Below are 12,338 nucleotides of genomic sequence, written 5' to 3' on the forward strand. Positions count from 1 at the left end.
GAGGCCACAGCAGGGTGTAATGCCAGAGAGTCCACGACCCAAAGCGACCATTTTCTCCAGGGGAACTGAGCTCTGCTGCCTGAAGGTCAGTAGTCATGCCAGGAGATCTCCAGGAGGTTCAGCAACAATTAAAAAAACGCAGGAGGCTTTTGCACCTATATAAAAGAAGACAAGACTGGCTTGCTCCTTTATAAACACTTGAACGTGGAACCAGAAGTAAGTTTAAAAAAAAAATTAAAAACTAAATAATTCAAATTATAGATTAATACGAAAAGGTAGTATAATATTCCATTCCGCTTCATGTTGCTTGTTCGTTTAAAATACCATGGGTTATTTTTCAGGATTATGTGAAAAATCTAAAGAAGAGTTAAACATTGGGTTGCTCTTAAACAGAACATTGAACTTTAGCAAGAGGCTGACACCTTCATTACTATAGGATGACTCCGGAGGAAGATTGGGACGAAATGAGTCTGTATCCGGATACTTATTGAGAATGATGGACCTGTAATATTGCCAAGTTTTACAATATATATGATTCTTACTTAATTTATTTTATTTTTTTATTTACATTAGACTTGATATCCCGCTCTTGTCCCATGGCTAGGGTCTCAGAGCGGCTTACAGGGTTTCTGGTGCTAATCACCTGTGTTCCTAGCTAGGGCCACAATGTATGAAGGGGGGGTGGGACAACCTACCGGCACCCCCTCTGTGGTGGCTATCGCTGTTTCTCCGTTGACTCGGCATGGTCGGGTCTCCTGGTCCAGCGGGTTGTTCTTTCTCTGGCGTTCTCTGGCGTCTCCGGCATTCAGTGGTGGCGATCTCCTCCTTAGGCGCACAGCTCCGCCTACTTTCCGGCCCAGCCACGTCCTTTCCGGCTCCGCTGAGCCGGAACTCGGCATCTGCGCACGCCCCTTTCTTCTCTCTTCACGGCAGCCCTCGGTGTACTCCTTCTCCGCTGCCAGGGATCGCTCAAACGCGCACCTTGCCTTGCTCGCCGCCGCCTTGCTCGCCGCACCACCAATGCCGTCCACGCCAGGATCGCCGCCGCCGCCATCGTTGCCGCCACTGCCGCTGTCTCCGCTATCTCCGCCATCTTCAGCCAACCACACAGGGTGCCCCCCACCCCTCTAAGGGTGGGTACCCATTTACCTACTTGCAATTAGGTTGCTTTCGAGACCGCTGGGTAGGCGGGAGCTGGGACGAAGGTCGAGAGCTCACCTCGACCGCGGTGGTACTCGAACAGCCATGGTGGCTGCTCAGGTGATGTTACAGTGCAGGCGTTTAACTGCCTACGCCACCGCTCCCTTAACATGTGTTGTCATCTATATCACAGTGTTTGTTTGTTGCATTTCCTATACCTGTGATCTCTTCTTGTTTTTTTCCACTCCTGGAGGTTGGTAACCTAACCAGTGCACCCCCCATCTATCAGAGCCTTTCAGCAGGCATGCATGGCCTTCCCCCCCCCCCGAAACCGGATTTCTGCCTCCTCTTTCAGTGCATTCTCCATTTCTTCATTTCCTCACAACAGTCTTGTAATGCAGGACAGCCTGAGAGCAAGGATGCTAACTTTTAAACCAGTCCCCCTAGCCGTCCCTAATATCAGTTTGCGCTGCAGTGGTTATCCTATGCTATTATTTCACAAAATAAGCTTCGCCTCTCTGTTACTGCACCTTAAAATGCTATTAGACAAGACCCCCCCCCCCTTCATTTGGCAACCTTAGCTGAGAGAGTGACTGGCACACAGTTGGCTTCACAGCTGAAAGAAGATTCGAACCCAGGACTCTTAAGTCCTAGTCTAACTGCTGCAGCACATTAAAGAAGAAGAGGAAAAAGAGGAGGAGGAGGAGATTGGATTTATACCCCACCCTTCACTACCTGAAGAGGTCTCAGATTGATTTACAAGCTCCTTTTGCCTTTCCCTCCCCACAACAGACACCCTGTGAGCAACGCTCCCTCTAAGCTGTGGAGTCTTGTGAGCAGAAATTCTGCCCTGTGAACTACTGGCATTAAAGTTCTGAGTGAGCAATTTGACTACTGCATAAATGAGTTTGCTCCGGAGCCATCCTTACTGAGCTAAAACAAAAATCTGTGAACCAGAGTCTAAAAAACTGTGAGCTAGCTCACACTAACTCAGCTTAGAGGGAACACTGCCTATAAGGTAGGTGGGGCTGAGACAGCTCTCCCAAAAACTGTCGTTGAGAGAACAGCTCTGAGAGAACTTGTGACTGACCCAAGGTCACCCAGCCAGCTGCATGTGGAGGAGTGGGGAATAAAACCCGATTTTCCCAGATTAGAGTCCGTGCTCCTAACCGATACACCAAAGTGGCTCTCAGCACCTTTCTCTCAGGGCTCCTTGTGATGTTAACAGATCCAAGACAGGCAGAAATGCAACAGGCAAAACTTTCTCTTTCTCCTCTGTCTATCACATTTGCATCCCATCTTTCCTCTAAGGTGCTCAGCCTTCCCCAGTTCAACCCAGCAAGAATGCTGTGAGGGAGGGTAAGCTGTGAGATGATGTATTTTCCCCCAACCCACCCCATCTTATTTATTTATTTATATTTATTTATTTATTCCTTCGATTTATATACCGCTCACCCCCTAAGGGCTCTGAGCGGTTTACATTATGCAATTCATACAATTCCTACCTAAGGGCCACACACATACAATGAAGGGAAGTGACTAACCTAACAGGCACCCTATAGCGAAGTCTTGTTGTTATTGTCTCTCTGCGGGAGGTCTTTTCCAATCCGGCAACGGCGTCTTCCTGGCGCAGGTCTTCCTTCGGTCGCCGCGATTCCTCGGGCTTGGGCCAAGTGTACATCAGCACGTGCGCCTGCTGCAGCCTCTGTCCAATAGGCTCCAGCCTGCTGCGTCGCCCCGCCTCCGTGCTCTGTCAGCCCAGCCTCCGCTCGCTCGACTCGCCACCGCCGCCATGTTCTCCGCTGCTGCCGCTCCGCCGCTCATGCTGCCGCCACGCTACCACGAAGGACGGGTGCCCCCCGCTCTAAGAGCAGGTACCCATTTGTCTACTTGCCCTTTAACGGGCCTTCGAGCCGCTGGGTGGGCGGGAGCTGGGACATGGGCCGGGAGCTCACCCCGGCTACGGTGGGGCTCGAACAGCTAGAGCTGTTCGGCCAGATGGAAATGCAGGCTTCATTTACTGCCTGCGCCACCGCTCCCTTTTTCCCAAGAAAACCACAAGATGGAATCACTGAGCCCAGAATGGGAACCTCTTCAGGTCTGCCAGCAGACTTGAAGCCAACAACAACAACAACAACAACATTGCATAATAATAATAATAAGAAGAAGAAGAACAATAACAACAACAATAATTTGTGTAATATAACCAGGAGCTTTTAAGATTGTTTGGCAGCCTGAAGTTCTAGCTCTTTTAGCATTATGCACACTAGGTGGCGAGCTAGACTTATTTTGGGGGCTGAGAGAGCTCTGACAGAGCTGTGACTGACCCAAGGTCACCCAGCTTGCTTCAAGCGGAGGAGTGCAGAATCGAACCTGGTTCTCCAGACTAGAGTCCATCACTCTTAGCCACTACACCACGCTGGCTCTCCTCCTCTGAAGCCAGTAACAGAGCAGCGGGGGTGGTGGTGAAGGAATGCTTGGAGAGCACAGAGCACTGGCACACAGCCAGTGTGGTGTAGTGGTTACAGCGTTGGACTCTGACCTGGGTTCAAATTCCCGCTTCACCATGATGTTTACCGGCCGTCCCCAGAAATGCCTTATTTCGTACTGTTTCTACTGCAAAGTTTTTGGCGACTGTAAGGTTCTAGAGTCTTTATAAAAGGAGGGCCGGATTTCAGGCAGGACCAAACTCAATCCTTCTCCACACACCCCCCCCCCCAATTTTTTGGTAAATTTTATTGTTGACCAGCAAAAACAAGTGACATACAAATCAACATATGGAACAGTTGCATATGACAACAACAGTAACAGAAACAGCGAAAATGCAAAGAGATAAAACGAACACGACACAAAGGATAACCAGTAACTTTAAACACATCAATAAACGATTAATATTGTATCTAAGATCGAATCATATTCAGCTTTAGTAGAAGTGGTTAAGACGCTGAGCTGCAGACCGGAAGGTTGGTAGTTCAGCGGTTCGAGACCCGAGTGCCGCATGACGGAGTGAGCTCCCGTCTCTGCCCCCGGCTCCTGCCAACCTAGCAGTTTGAAAGAAAAAAAAATCCAAGTTAGATAAATGGGTACCACTTTGGTGGGAAGGCAACAACGTTCCATGTGCCTCAGTGTCTAGTCATGCCGGCCACATGACCACAGAAACTTCTTCGGACAGCGCTGGCTCTTCGGCTTAGAAACGGAGATGAGCACCGCATCCCTAGAGTTGGATTCGACTGGCTTTCGAGCAAGGGAAACCCCTTTACCTTGAAGTGGAGTTTGAGTCAGAAGGGTCTGGAAATCAGTTGTTACTCTGGGGGCTCTCCTGAGCGGCCGCTCATAAACACAGGAAGCCCCACTCAGCAGTCATTGCCCATTTTAAGATCATGGCAGTTATATTCTGACTAGGCCTATAGCCAGGATTTTGCTGTTCAGGGAGGCATTAATTTTTTTAAGGCAACAGTTGACTTACAGTTAAGTTAATTCATCTGAATGTCAGTCTTTGAAGAGGGAGGCTCTGAGCCTGTTTCTAGCCCTTCCTTTCAAGGGGCAGGGCAGCAAACATGTTCCTAGGGGGGAAAACAGCCCAGCTTTTGCATTCCCTTCCACAGGGGAAGAAAGTTTAAAAGGGTCCTCAGAGTGGTACCTTCAATATGTCTCTAACAAATCCCCCTTTCTGCCAGCCCAGTCCTGCTGTAGACCACCTAAGGTCACGGTGAGTCTTTCAAAAGCATTCCCATGAGCCCTTGGGAAACATGCAAATCACAGCAGGACGGGGCTAGCAGAAAGGGGGGATTGTTGGAGATGTGGTCAAGGTGCCGCTCAAGGTGCCGCTCTTGAGTGCCCTTCTAAGCTTCTACGCTTTCTCTCTTGCCCCGTGGAAGGGAACTCAAAAGGCATTTAAATGCCTTCTGAAGGCATTTATTAACATTTATTAACATATGCACAACAACCCTGCAAGATCTCATCAGATCTCGGCGGCTTAAGCCGGATCGATCCTGGTTAGTATTTGGATGGGAGGCCACCAAGGGAATTCCAGGGTCACGATCCAAAGGCAGGCAATGGCAGACTCTATTAGTCTCTTGCCTTGGAAACTCTTCGGGGTGGCCATATATCAGCTGTGACCAGTGTTGCCTCTAAGCTGAGTTAGTGTGAGCTAGCTCACAGTTCTTTAGTGTCCAGCTCACACATTTTTGTCTTAGCTCAGGAAGGAGGGCTCCAGAGCAACCTAATTTATGCAGTAGCCAAACTGCTCACTCACAGCTTTAATGCCAGGAGCTCACAAAGTAGTATTTTTGCTCACAAGACTCCACAGCTTAGAGGGAATATTGGCTGTCACTCAATGGCACGTTACACAGACATACGCATTTTAATATTTATCAAATGGGATACCATCTGCCTTGGATTAACCATTAAGCGAAATAAACACGTGCTTAAGGCACCAAGGGAGGGGGGGTGCCCCACAGCATTTTCCCCATAGCTCTTTTTTAAAAGGTTTTTATTGAAAATTTAACATCCGATACAAAGACGAAACCAGTGACAATAAACTGTCATACGCCAAATACAGATGATCACATTACAAAGTTCCGATAAAAAGAGTATGCACTTCACAGTACAATAGGCTTCGATACCGCAAAAAAAAATTAAGCCACAAGTAATTATGCCCGTCATGAGAAAGATGGTGTCAAAGGGTCATAGCCAATAATCAAGTATCAATTAATTAACATAGTAAAACTTCTGTAACACGATTCTGATCGAAACGGTTTTGGTTTTGAGCAATAAAATTTAAAACTGGGTACCACACGTTATATAGGTTAAGATGCTGAGCTGCAGACCGGAAGGTCGGTAGGTTGGGAGTTCGAGACTTGAGTGCCCCAGCTCCTGCTAACCTAGCAGTTTGAAAGCAAGAAATTGCAAGTAGATAAGTAGGTACCACTTCAGTGGGAAGGAAACAGCCTTCCATATGCCTCGTTGTTTAGTCATGCCGGCCACATGACCACGGAGAAGTCTTCGGACAGCGATGGCTCTTCGGCTTGGAAACGGAGATGAGCACCGTCCCCTAGAGTCGGATTCAACTGGCTTTCGAGCCAGGGGAAACCTTTACCTTTACCAGAAATTATAATAAAGAGAGGCAGGGTAAAGGTCTTTATTTGAGGTTTGTGTTGCGCTTGGGGCTTCCGTTGGCCTTCGACTGCCCCTGGATACCATCCTTCCTTGGAGGGAGGCGCAATCAGTCCGCAGCCCTTGAACTCCGGCAAATCACTAAATAAATAAACTCGGTTTCGCTTCCTCCAGGTGTGCCAGCAAAACATCTGCCTTCCCCGGAGACTTGCGGACAGCGGCTGGAAAAAGCCAGAGGCAGAGCTTCTTGGCAGGCACATCGGGTGAGGGGGGGTGCCCTTGGCTTGGCCGTCCTCTCGTCACAGTGAGTCCTGCGGCTGGGTGGGCCGAGGGGCCCGGCTCACTTGGCTGCATTCTCCAGCCGAAGGTGGGTAGATTGGATTTCTGGGCAGCCGGCCAGCCCCAAGCTCCCGTTACAGCCCTGTCGTTCCACCTGGAGGCGAGCGGCATCAATAATTCACCCCCTTGGGGCCGTCTCCCATTGTTTGCAAGCGAGGTGGCACGATGCAGCGCGGGTCCGGCCAAAGGGGCAAGAGAGGAGACACGGCGGCCGAGCAGCAGGAGAGGACTCCCATGGAGAACGGCGTGCTCCGGGAGACCGGGGGCTCCCGGACCTCTTTGGAAGGGGGCGGAGTTGCCCCGGCGCAGGGGGGCACTGCCCCGGCAAACGCCCCCCACCCGCCCCGCGTGCGGCCCAGGCTCGTGTTCCACACCCAGCTGGCCCACGGCAGCCCCACGGCCAAGATCGAAGGCTTCACCAACGTCAAGGAGCTCTACGCCAAAATCGCAGAGGTCTTCGACATCTCTCCGACAGAGGTGAGGCGGGCAGCGCCCCTTCTCCCGATATAGGGTCACCGGCCTCCAGTTTGGGGCCCGGAGAGCCTCTGGAATGACCAGCTGATCTCCGGACAACAGAGATCGGATCCCCTGGAGAAAATGGCAGCTTTGGAGGGTGGACTGTATGCAGGGGTCATTTCGTAGAAAAAGAGGTGCAGGAGCTCATTAGTATAACTCATTAGCATAATTTATTTGCACATGCCACACCCCCTGACATCACCAGAAGTGTGTCAGAAGGCAACACCCACCGCTCAGGCTCCACTGGACTGTTTTGGGTTGCTAGCTATTAGGGCGGGGGGGACCTGCAGATCTGTCCTCGCAGAGGAGGGAGAGCTTGTACCTGAATAAAACTTGGTCTTAAAGGTGCCACTGGACTGTTTTGGACCAGGGGGCTGGGAGGGGGCTCTGCAACTTACCTGGCTGCTTCTTGCTCTGACTGAGGGCTGCTGGGAGCAGGGGGTGGGGCTTGTTGCATGTGCCCGCCCCCTGGGCTGTTTACTGCCGGAGCTCCGCTCCTGTGCGCTCCTGCAGGAAATGACCCCTGACCATACGCCATTCTACCCCACTGAGGCTCTTCCCTCCAAATCTCCAGGAATTTCCCAACCCAGAGCTAGCAACCGGGGGTTCCCTCTAAGCTGAGTCAGTGTGAGTTAGCTCACCGTTTTTTAAGCCTCCGGTTCACAAATTTTTGTCTTAGCTCAGGAAGGAGGGCTCCAGAGCAAACTGATTGATGCACTAGCCAAAATCGCTCGCTCACAACTTTAATGCCAGGAGCTCACAAAGTAGAAATTTTGCTCACAGGACTCCACAGCTTAGAGGGAGCATTGCTGGCAACCCTACTCCCAAAGGTCTTTGGAGGACGGACAGCCCCCCAGGTCTTCCATCCTGCCAAGAGTTGGCAACATTGAGCCAAGGGGGTGTGGTCGTGGGTTGAGGTATTCTGTCGACACCCTGCCAATAATATCTCAAAGATTAGTGTTGGGTGGTCGTGATTCGTTTGTTGAGTGCCACAATCTGGACTCTCTAGGGTTGGGATGGTCTCCCAGTAGAGTGGGGACCTGCCCAAGGAACAGGGCTACTGGCCAACGTTGTTTATTTAGTTTGGGGTAGTGGTTAGGTGTGCAGACTCTAATCTGGGATAACCGGGTTTGATTCTCCACTGCTCCACATGCAGCTGCTGGTGTGACCTTGGGTCAGTCACAAGTTCTCTTGGAGCCGTTCTCTCAAGAACAGTCCTCGAAAGAGCTCTCTCAGCCCCACCTACCTCACAGGGTGTCTGTTGTGGGGAGGGGGAGGGAAAGGGGATTGTAAGTGGCTCTGAGACTCCTTTCTTTGGGTAGTGAAGGGCGGGGTATAAATCCAATCTCTCCTCCTCCTCCTCTTCCTCCTAAGACATCTCCTTTCCACGTGATTCAGGGTCCCCAAGGCAGTGACGTTGGCAAAGTCAGAAGGCCTTGGGCTTTCAATCAGAGGCTTGTTCATTGTCATTCCCTTCCCCTTGCCCTTTTCTCCAATGAGAAGGTCTAGCACACATGGAGCCTGTTCCCTATCCATTTTATCCACACAACAACCCTGCAAGTTAGATAGCTGAGAGACCGGGCCCAAAGTCACCCAGCAACCTAACAAACGAATACAGGATTTGAGCCTGGATCTTCCGATTTTCTATCTATCCGCTCAGGGCTTTTTTTGTAGAAAAAGCCCAGCAGGAACTCATTAGCATAATAGGCCACACCCAACACCAGGAACTCATTAGCATATTGGGCCACACCCCTGACGGCACCACTCATTAGCATATTAGGCTACACCCACATGTTACCAGAAGTGTGGTCATCCCGCCACACCAACCTTTTGCTTCTTATTCTGTTTACCTTGTTTGTTGTCAAAACCCAGAGCTTTTTTTGTAGCAGGAATTTCTTTGCATGTTAGGCCACACACCCCTAATGTAGCCAATCCTACTGAGTTTCTGCTGTTGGGTGTGGCCTATTATGCTAATGAGTTCCTGCTGGGCGTGGCCAACTCAGGAGCCAGCCGGAACTCCATTCCTGTGCGTTCCTGCCCAAAAATAGCCCTGTATAATCCGCTATACCACCTGTTTCCCTGTGGGATCCAAACCTATTTATCATTGTTAGTGTCTGACGAAGGATGTGGCTTTGACTCTTGAATTCAGGGAGATCTCTGGGCCCCACCTAGAGATTAGCAACCATGATCATCCTTGCTCCCCTTGTGGGAGAAAATTGGGTTACAAGGAGTTTAAACTGATATTTTTAAACATATTTCCTAAATTAATGACACACCCCCGTGCCCCATGTGTGAAATCACAACTGAGGCCTGAATGGAGATAGTATTAAACTTCCCGAGGACCTCAGAAGTTTCGTTCTGGAACTCTTCTTTCATGAAGAACCTAGCTGCAAGGGATCATGGGAGACCGAAGCACTTTTTCTTTGGTTTCTGAATATCGCCGTTTTTTTTAAATGTCAGATTGGAGTCTGTTTATCCTTTCAACTTGAGAAGAAGCTAGGCATTGTTGGCAGGTGACGGCATAGATCATGTTGGAGGAAGAGCCGATAATGGAAGCCAAGCTGAATGCATAGCGATACAGGGACAGGATTGGCACCTGGGTTTGTTGCAGGATCTAGTCCATCCCTGGGTGAATTCTGTCTTCAGGTGCTTGTTGGTAGCCGTTTCAGGTTAAGAAGGCTGTCAATAGGCAAGGAAGTGTCTATCACCCAATAAGAAGAGATGCAGTTCTGTTGTTTCCAGAAATGGACTCAGCTGGCAGTGACTGGGATTCGAACTCACAACTCCCAGAGAGGCTGGAGCCTTGAACACAAAAAGCCTTGAACACCATCAAGGTCAATATTGTCTACTCAGACTGGCAGCAACTCTCAAGGGTCTCAGGCAGAGGTCTTCCACATCACCTACTGCCTGGTCCCTTTTTTAACTGGAGATGCCAGGGATTGAACCTGGGACCTTCTCCCTGCCAAGCAGATACTCTACCACTGAGCCACGGCCCTTCCCCAATCCCATGCTTTCGACTAGTCAACCACAGTATCACATTCTTTATGCAGTAGAAAAGAGTAAGAGTCCAGGAGCACCTTAAAGACTAACCAAATTTGTGGCAGGGTATGAGCTTTCGTGGGTCGCTGCTCACGTCTTCAGATAAAGCTAGAATGTGAGTCCGTCTTTCCTATATAGTGGAAAGTGGAGCTATTTCAGAGGCCAAATGACAATAGAAGGTGTGATTTGATTAGGTGTGATATTCAGAGAAGTAGTAGGAGAAATCAGCATTGGTAATGAGACAGGAAACCTAGATCTCAATTCAGTCCAGGTGGATGCATTGTCCTGAGCTTTGTTATCAGTTGCAATTCAGCTGTCCTTACTGAAAGCTGTTCTCAGAGGCTATCTTCCAGAGCATGGAAAATAAGTTATGGGACAGATTCCCAGTAAGCACTGGGTCAAATTAATCCCTGTCCTCCCTGTCAATGCTTCTGGAAAAGTGCCAAGAGGCAAGACTTACCACTGTTGACCTTTGAGTCTGTATACCAGACACGGCAGGTTCTCCCGTCCCCAATCTCTGCACCCAATTCCACCCAGCGGTCTTAATAACATTGTTGCCGTCTCTCCCAGATCCTCTTCTGCACTCTCAATACCCACAAGGTGGACATGCTGAAGTTACTGGGGGGCCAGATCGGTTTGGAGGACTTCATTTTTGCCCATGTCCGTGGCGAGACCAAAGAAGTGGAGGTGACTAAGACGGAAGACGCTCTGGGGCTGACCATCACCGACAATGGGGCAGGATATGCCTTCATCAAGGTGAGGAGGGGGCACAGTCTGTGTCCGTTCCGGAGGGGGGGGCTGCAGCGTGTCCTTCCCCAAGCACATGAGAAGCTTGTAGAATTCATGCCACCAGATCCCGCAATGGTGGACTTGCAGTAGGTCCAGGAAGTGCTTCTTTGCCCAAGGGCGTGATAAGCTTGTGGAACGTCCTGCCAGCTATTGGGATATTTGGTTAACATAGCAGAATGGCACAGAGGAAGCATGCTGGGCCCATAACCCTATTGGGACCTTTGGTTAATATAGCAGAGTTTTGCCCAGACACAGAAGCATGATACTGAGCGCACACAATAAATCTCCCAAGAATCATATTGCAACCCCCCCCCTAAACTTACATTTATTCAGGTAGATCCAGTTCGCATTCAGGTTACAGTCAAAAGGAGAGAGAGAGTACTTTCTAGCTTGTCCGACATCATGTGTGTGGGAGTACGAGGGCACTGTTATCTACAGGCGAGACCCGCAGAGACGTGTCTCCATGGAAGGCCATGTGCAGTCAGTGAGAGGACAAAGGGGAAGAGAGAGAGGAGAGGTCAGAGGGCCAGGGGAAGACAAAGAAAGGCACCCCATTCAAGGAGACAACACCTACACAGTGATGTAAAGCCCCCCACAATGTCCAGGCATGCTGAGTCGCTCACTCCAACACCATAGGGTTGCCAACCTCCAGGTGGCAGAAGCCAGAGGTGAGAGATCACAGGAGGAGGTGGAAGCCCAATCAAAACATCCGTGACAAAAATGACGAAGAGTCAATACAAAATATACACACAAAAGTGTTTTCTATAATGGCAGCGATTCTCTAGAAAAGTCTCTTCTGTTTTCGCTCGCATGTAACCAGGGCTCTTTTTGTAGAAAAAGCCCAGCAGGAACTCATTAGCATAATAGGCCACACCCAACAGCAGGAACTCATTAGCATATTGGGCCACTCCCCTGACAGCACCGCTCATTACCACATTAGGCCGCACCCCCATGTTGCCAGAAGTGTGGTCATCTAGCCACACCCACCTTTTGCTTCTTATTCTGTTTACCTTGTTTGTTGTCAACACCCAGGGCTTTTTGTCTGGAGCAGGAACTCCTTTGCATGTTAGGCCACATCCCCTAATTGTAGCCAATCCTAATGAGTTTCTGCTGTTGGGTGTGGCCTATTATGCTAATGAGTTCCTGCTGGGCGTGGCCAACTTGGGAGCCAGCCGGAACTCCGTTCCTGTGCGTTCCTGCCCCAAAATAGCCCTGCACGTAACATTGGCTTCACAATGGATTGTGAAGACCTTGGGTTCTGATATGAGACAGTCAACATGGGATGTTTATTTCAAGAGTTGATAAGTGGAAAATTGATAAGAATGGCCATTACTACAAGATCAGATAAAGCAATCTATGTGAAACGGGTGTTTGTTATTGCGCAAAATCCATTGCGTCGT

At 49.8% G+C, this 12,338-nt stretch overlaps 1 protein-coding gene across 1 annotated transcript in view; it reads left to right on the forward strand.

Moving 5' to 3' along the window:
• The first annotated feature begins 6,759 nt into the window (after positions 1 to 6,759).
• GIPC3 (GIPC PDZ domain containing family member 3) overlaps positions 6,760 to 12,338 on the forward strand; it is a 17,377-nt gene continuing 11,798 nt past the window's right edge. Inside the window, exons 1-2 of the mRNA XM_015414075.1 lie at positions 6,760 to 7,071; positions 10,720 to 10,905. Coding sequence (XP_015269561.1) covers positions 6,760 to 7,071; positions 10,720 to 10,905 — 498 coding nt within the window. The remainder of the gene's footprint in view (positions 7,072 to 10,719; positions 10,906 to 12,338) is intronic.

The sequence above is a fragment of the Gekko japonicus genome, unplaced genomic scaffold (genome assembly GCF_001447785.1).
Source record: "Gekko japonicus isolate JY-2015 unplaced genomic scaffold, Gekko_japonicus_V1.1 scaffold3540, whole genome shotgun sequence".
Lineage (NCBI taxonomy): Eukaryota > Metazoa > Chordata > Lepidosauria > Squamata > Gekkonidae > Gekko > Gekko japonicus.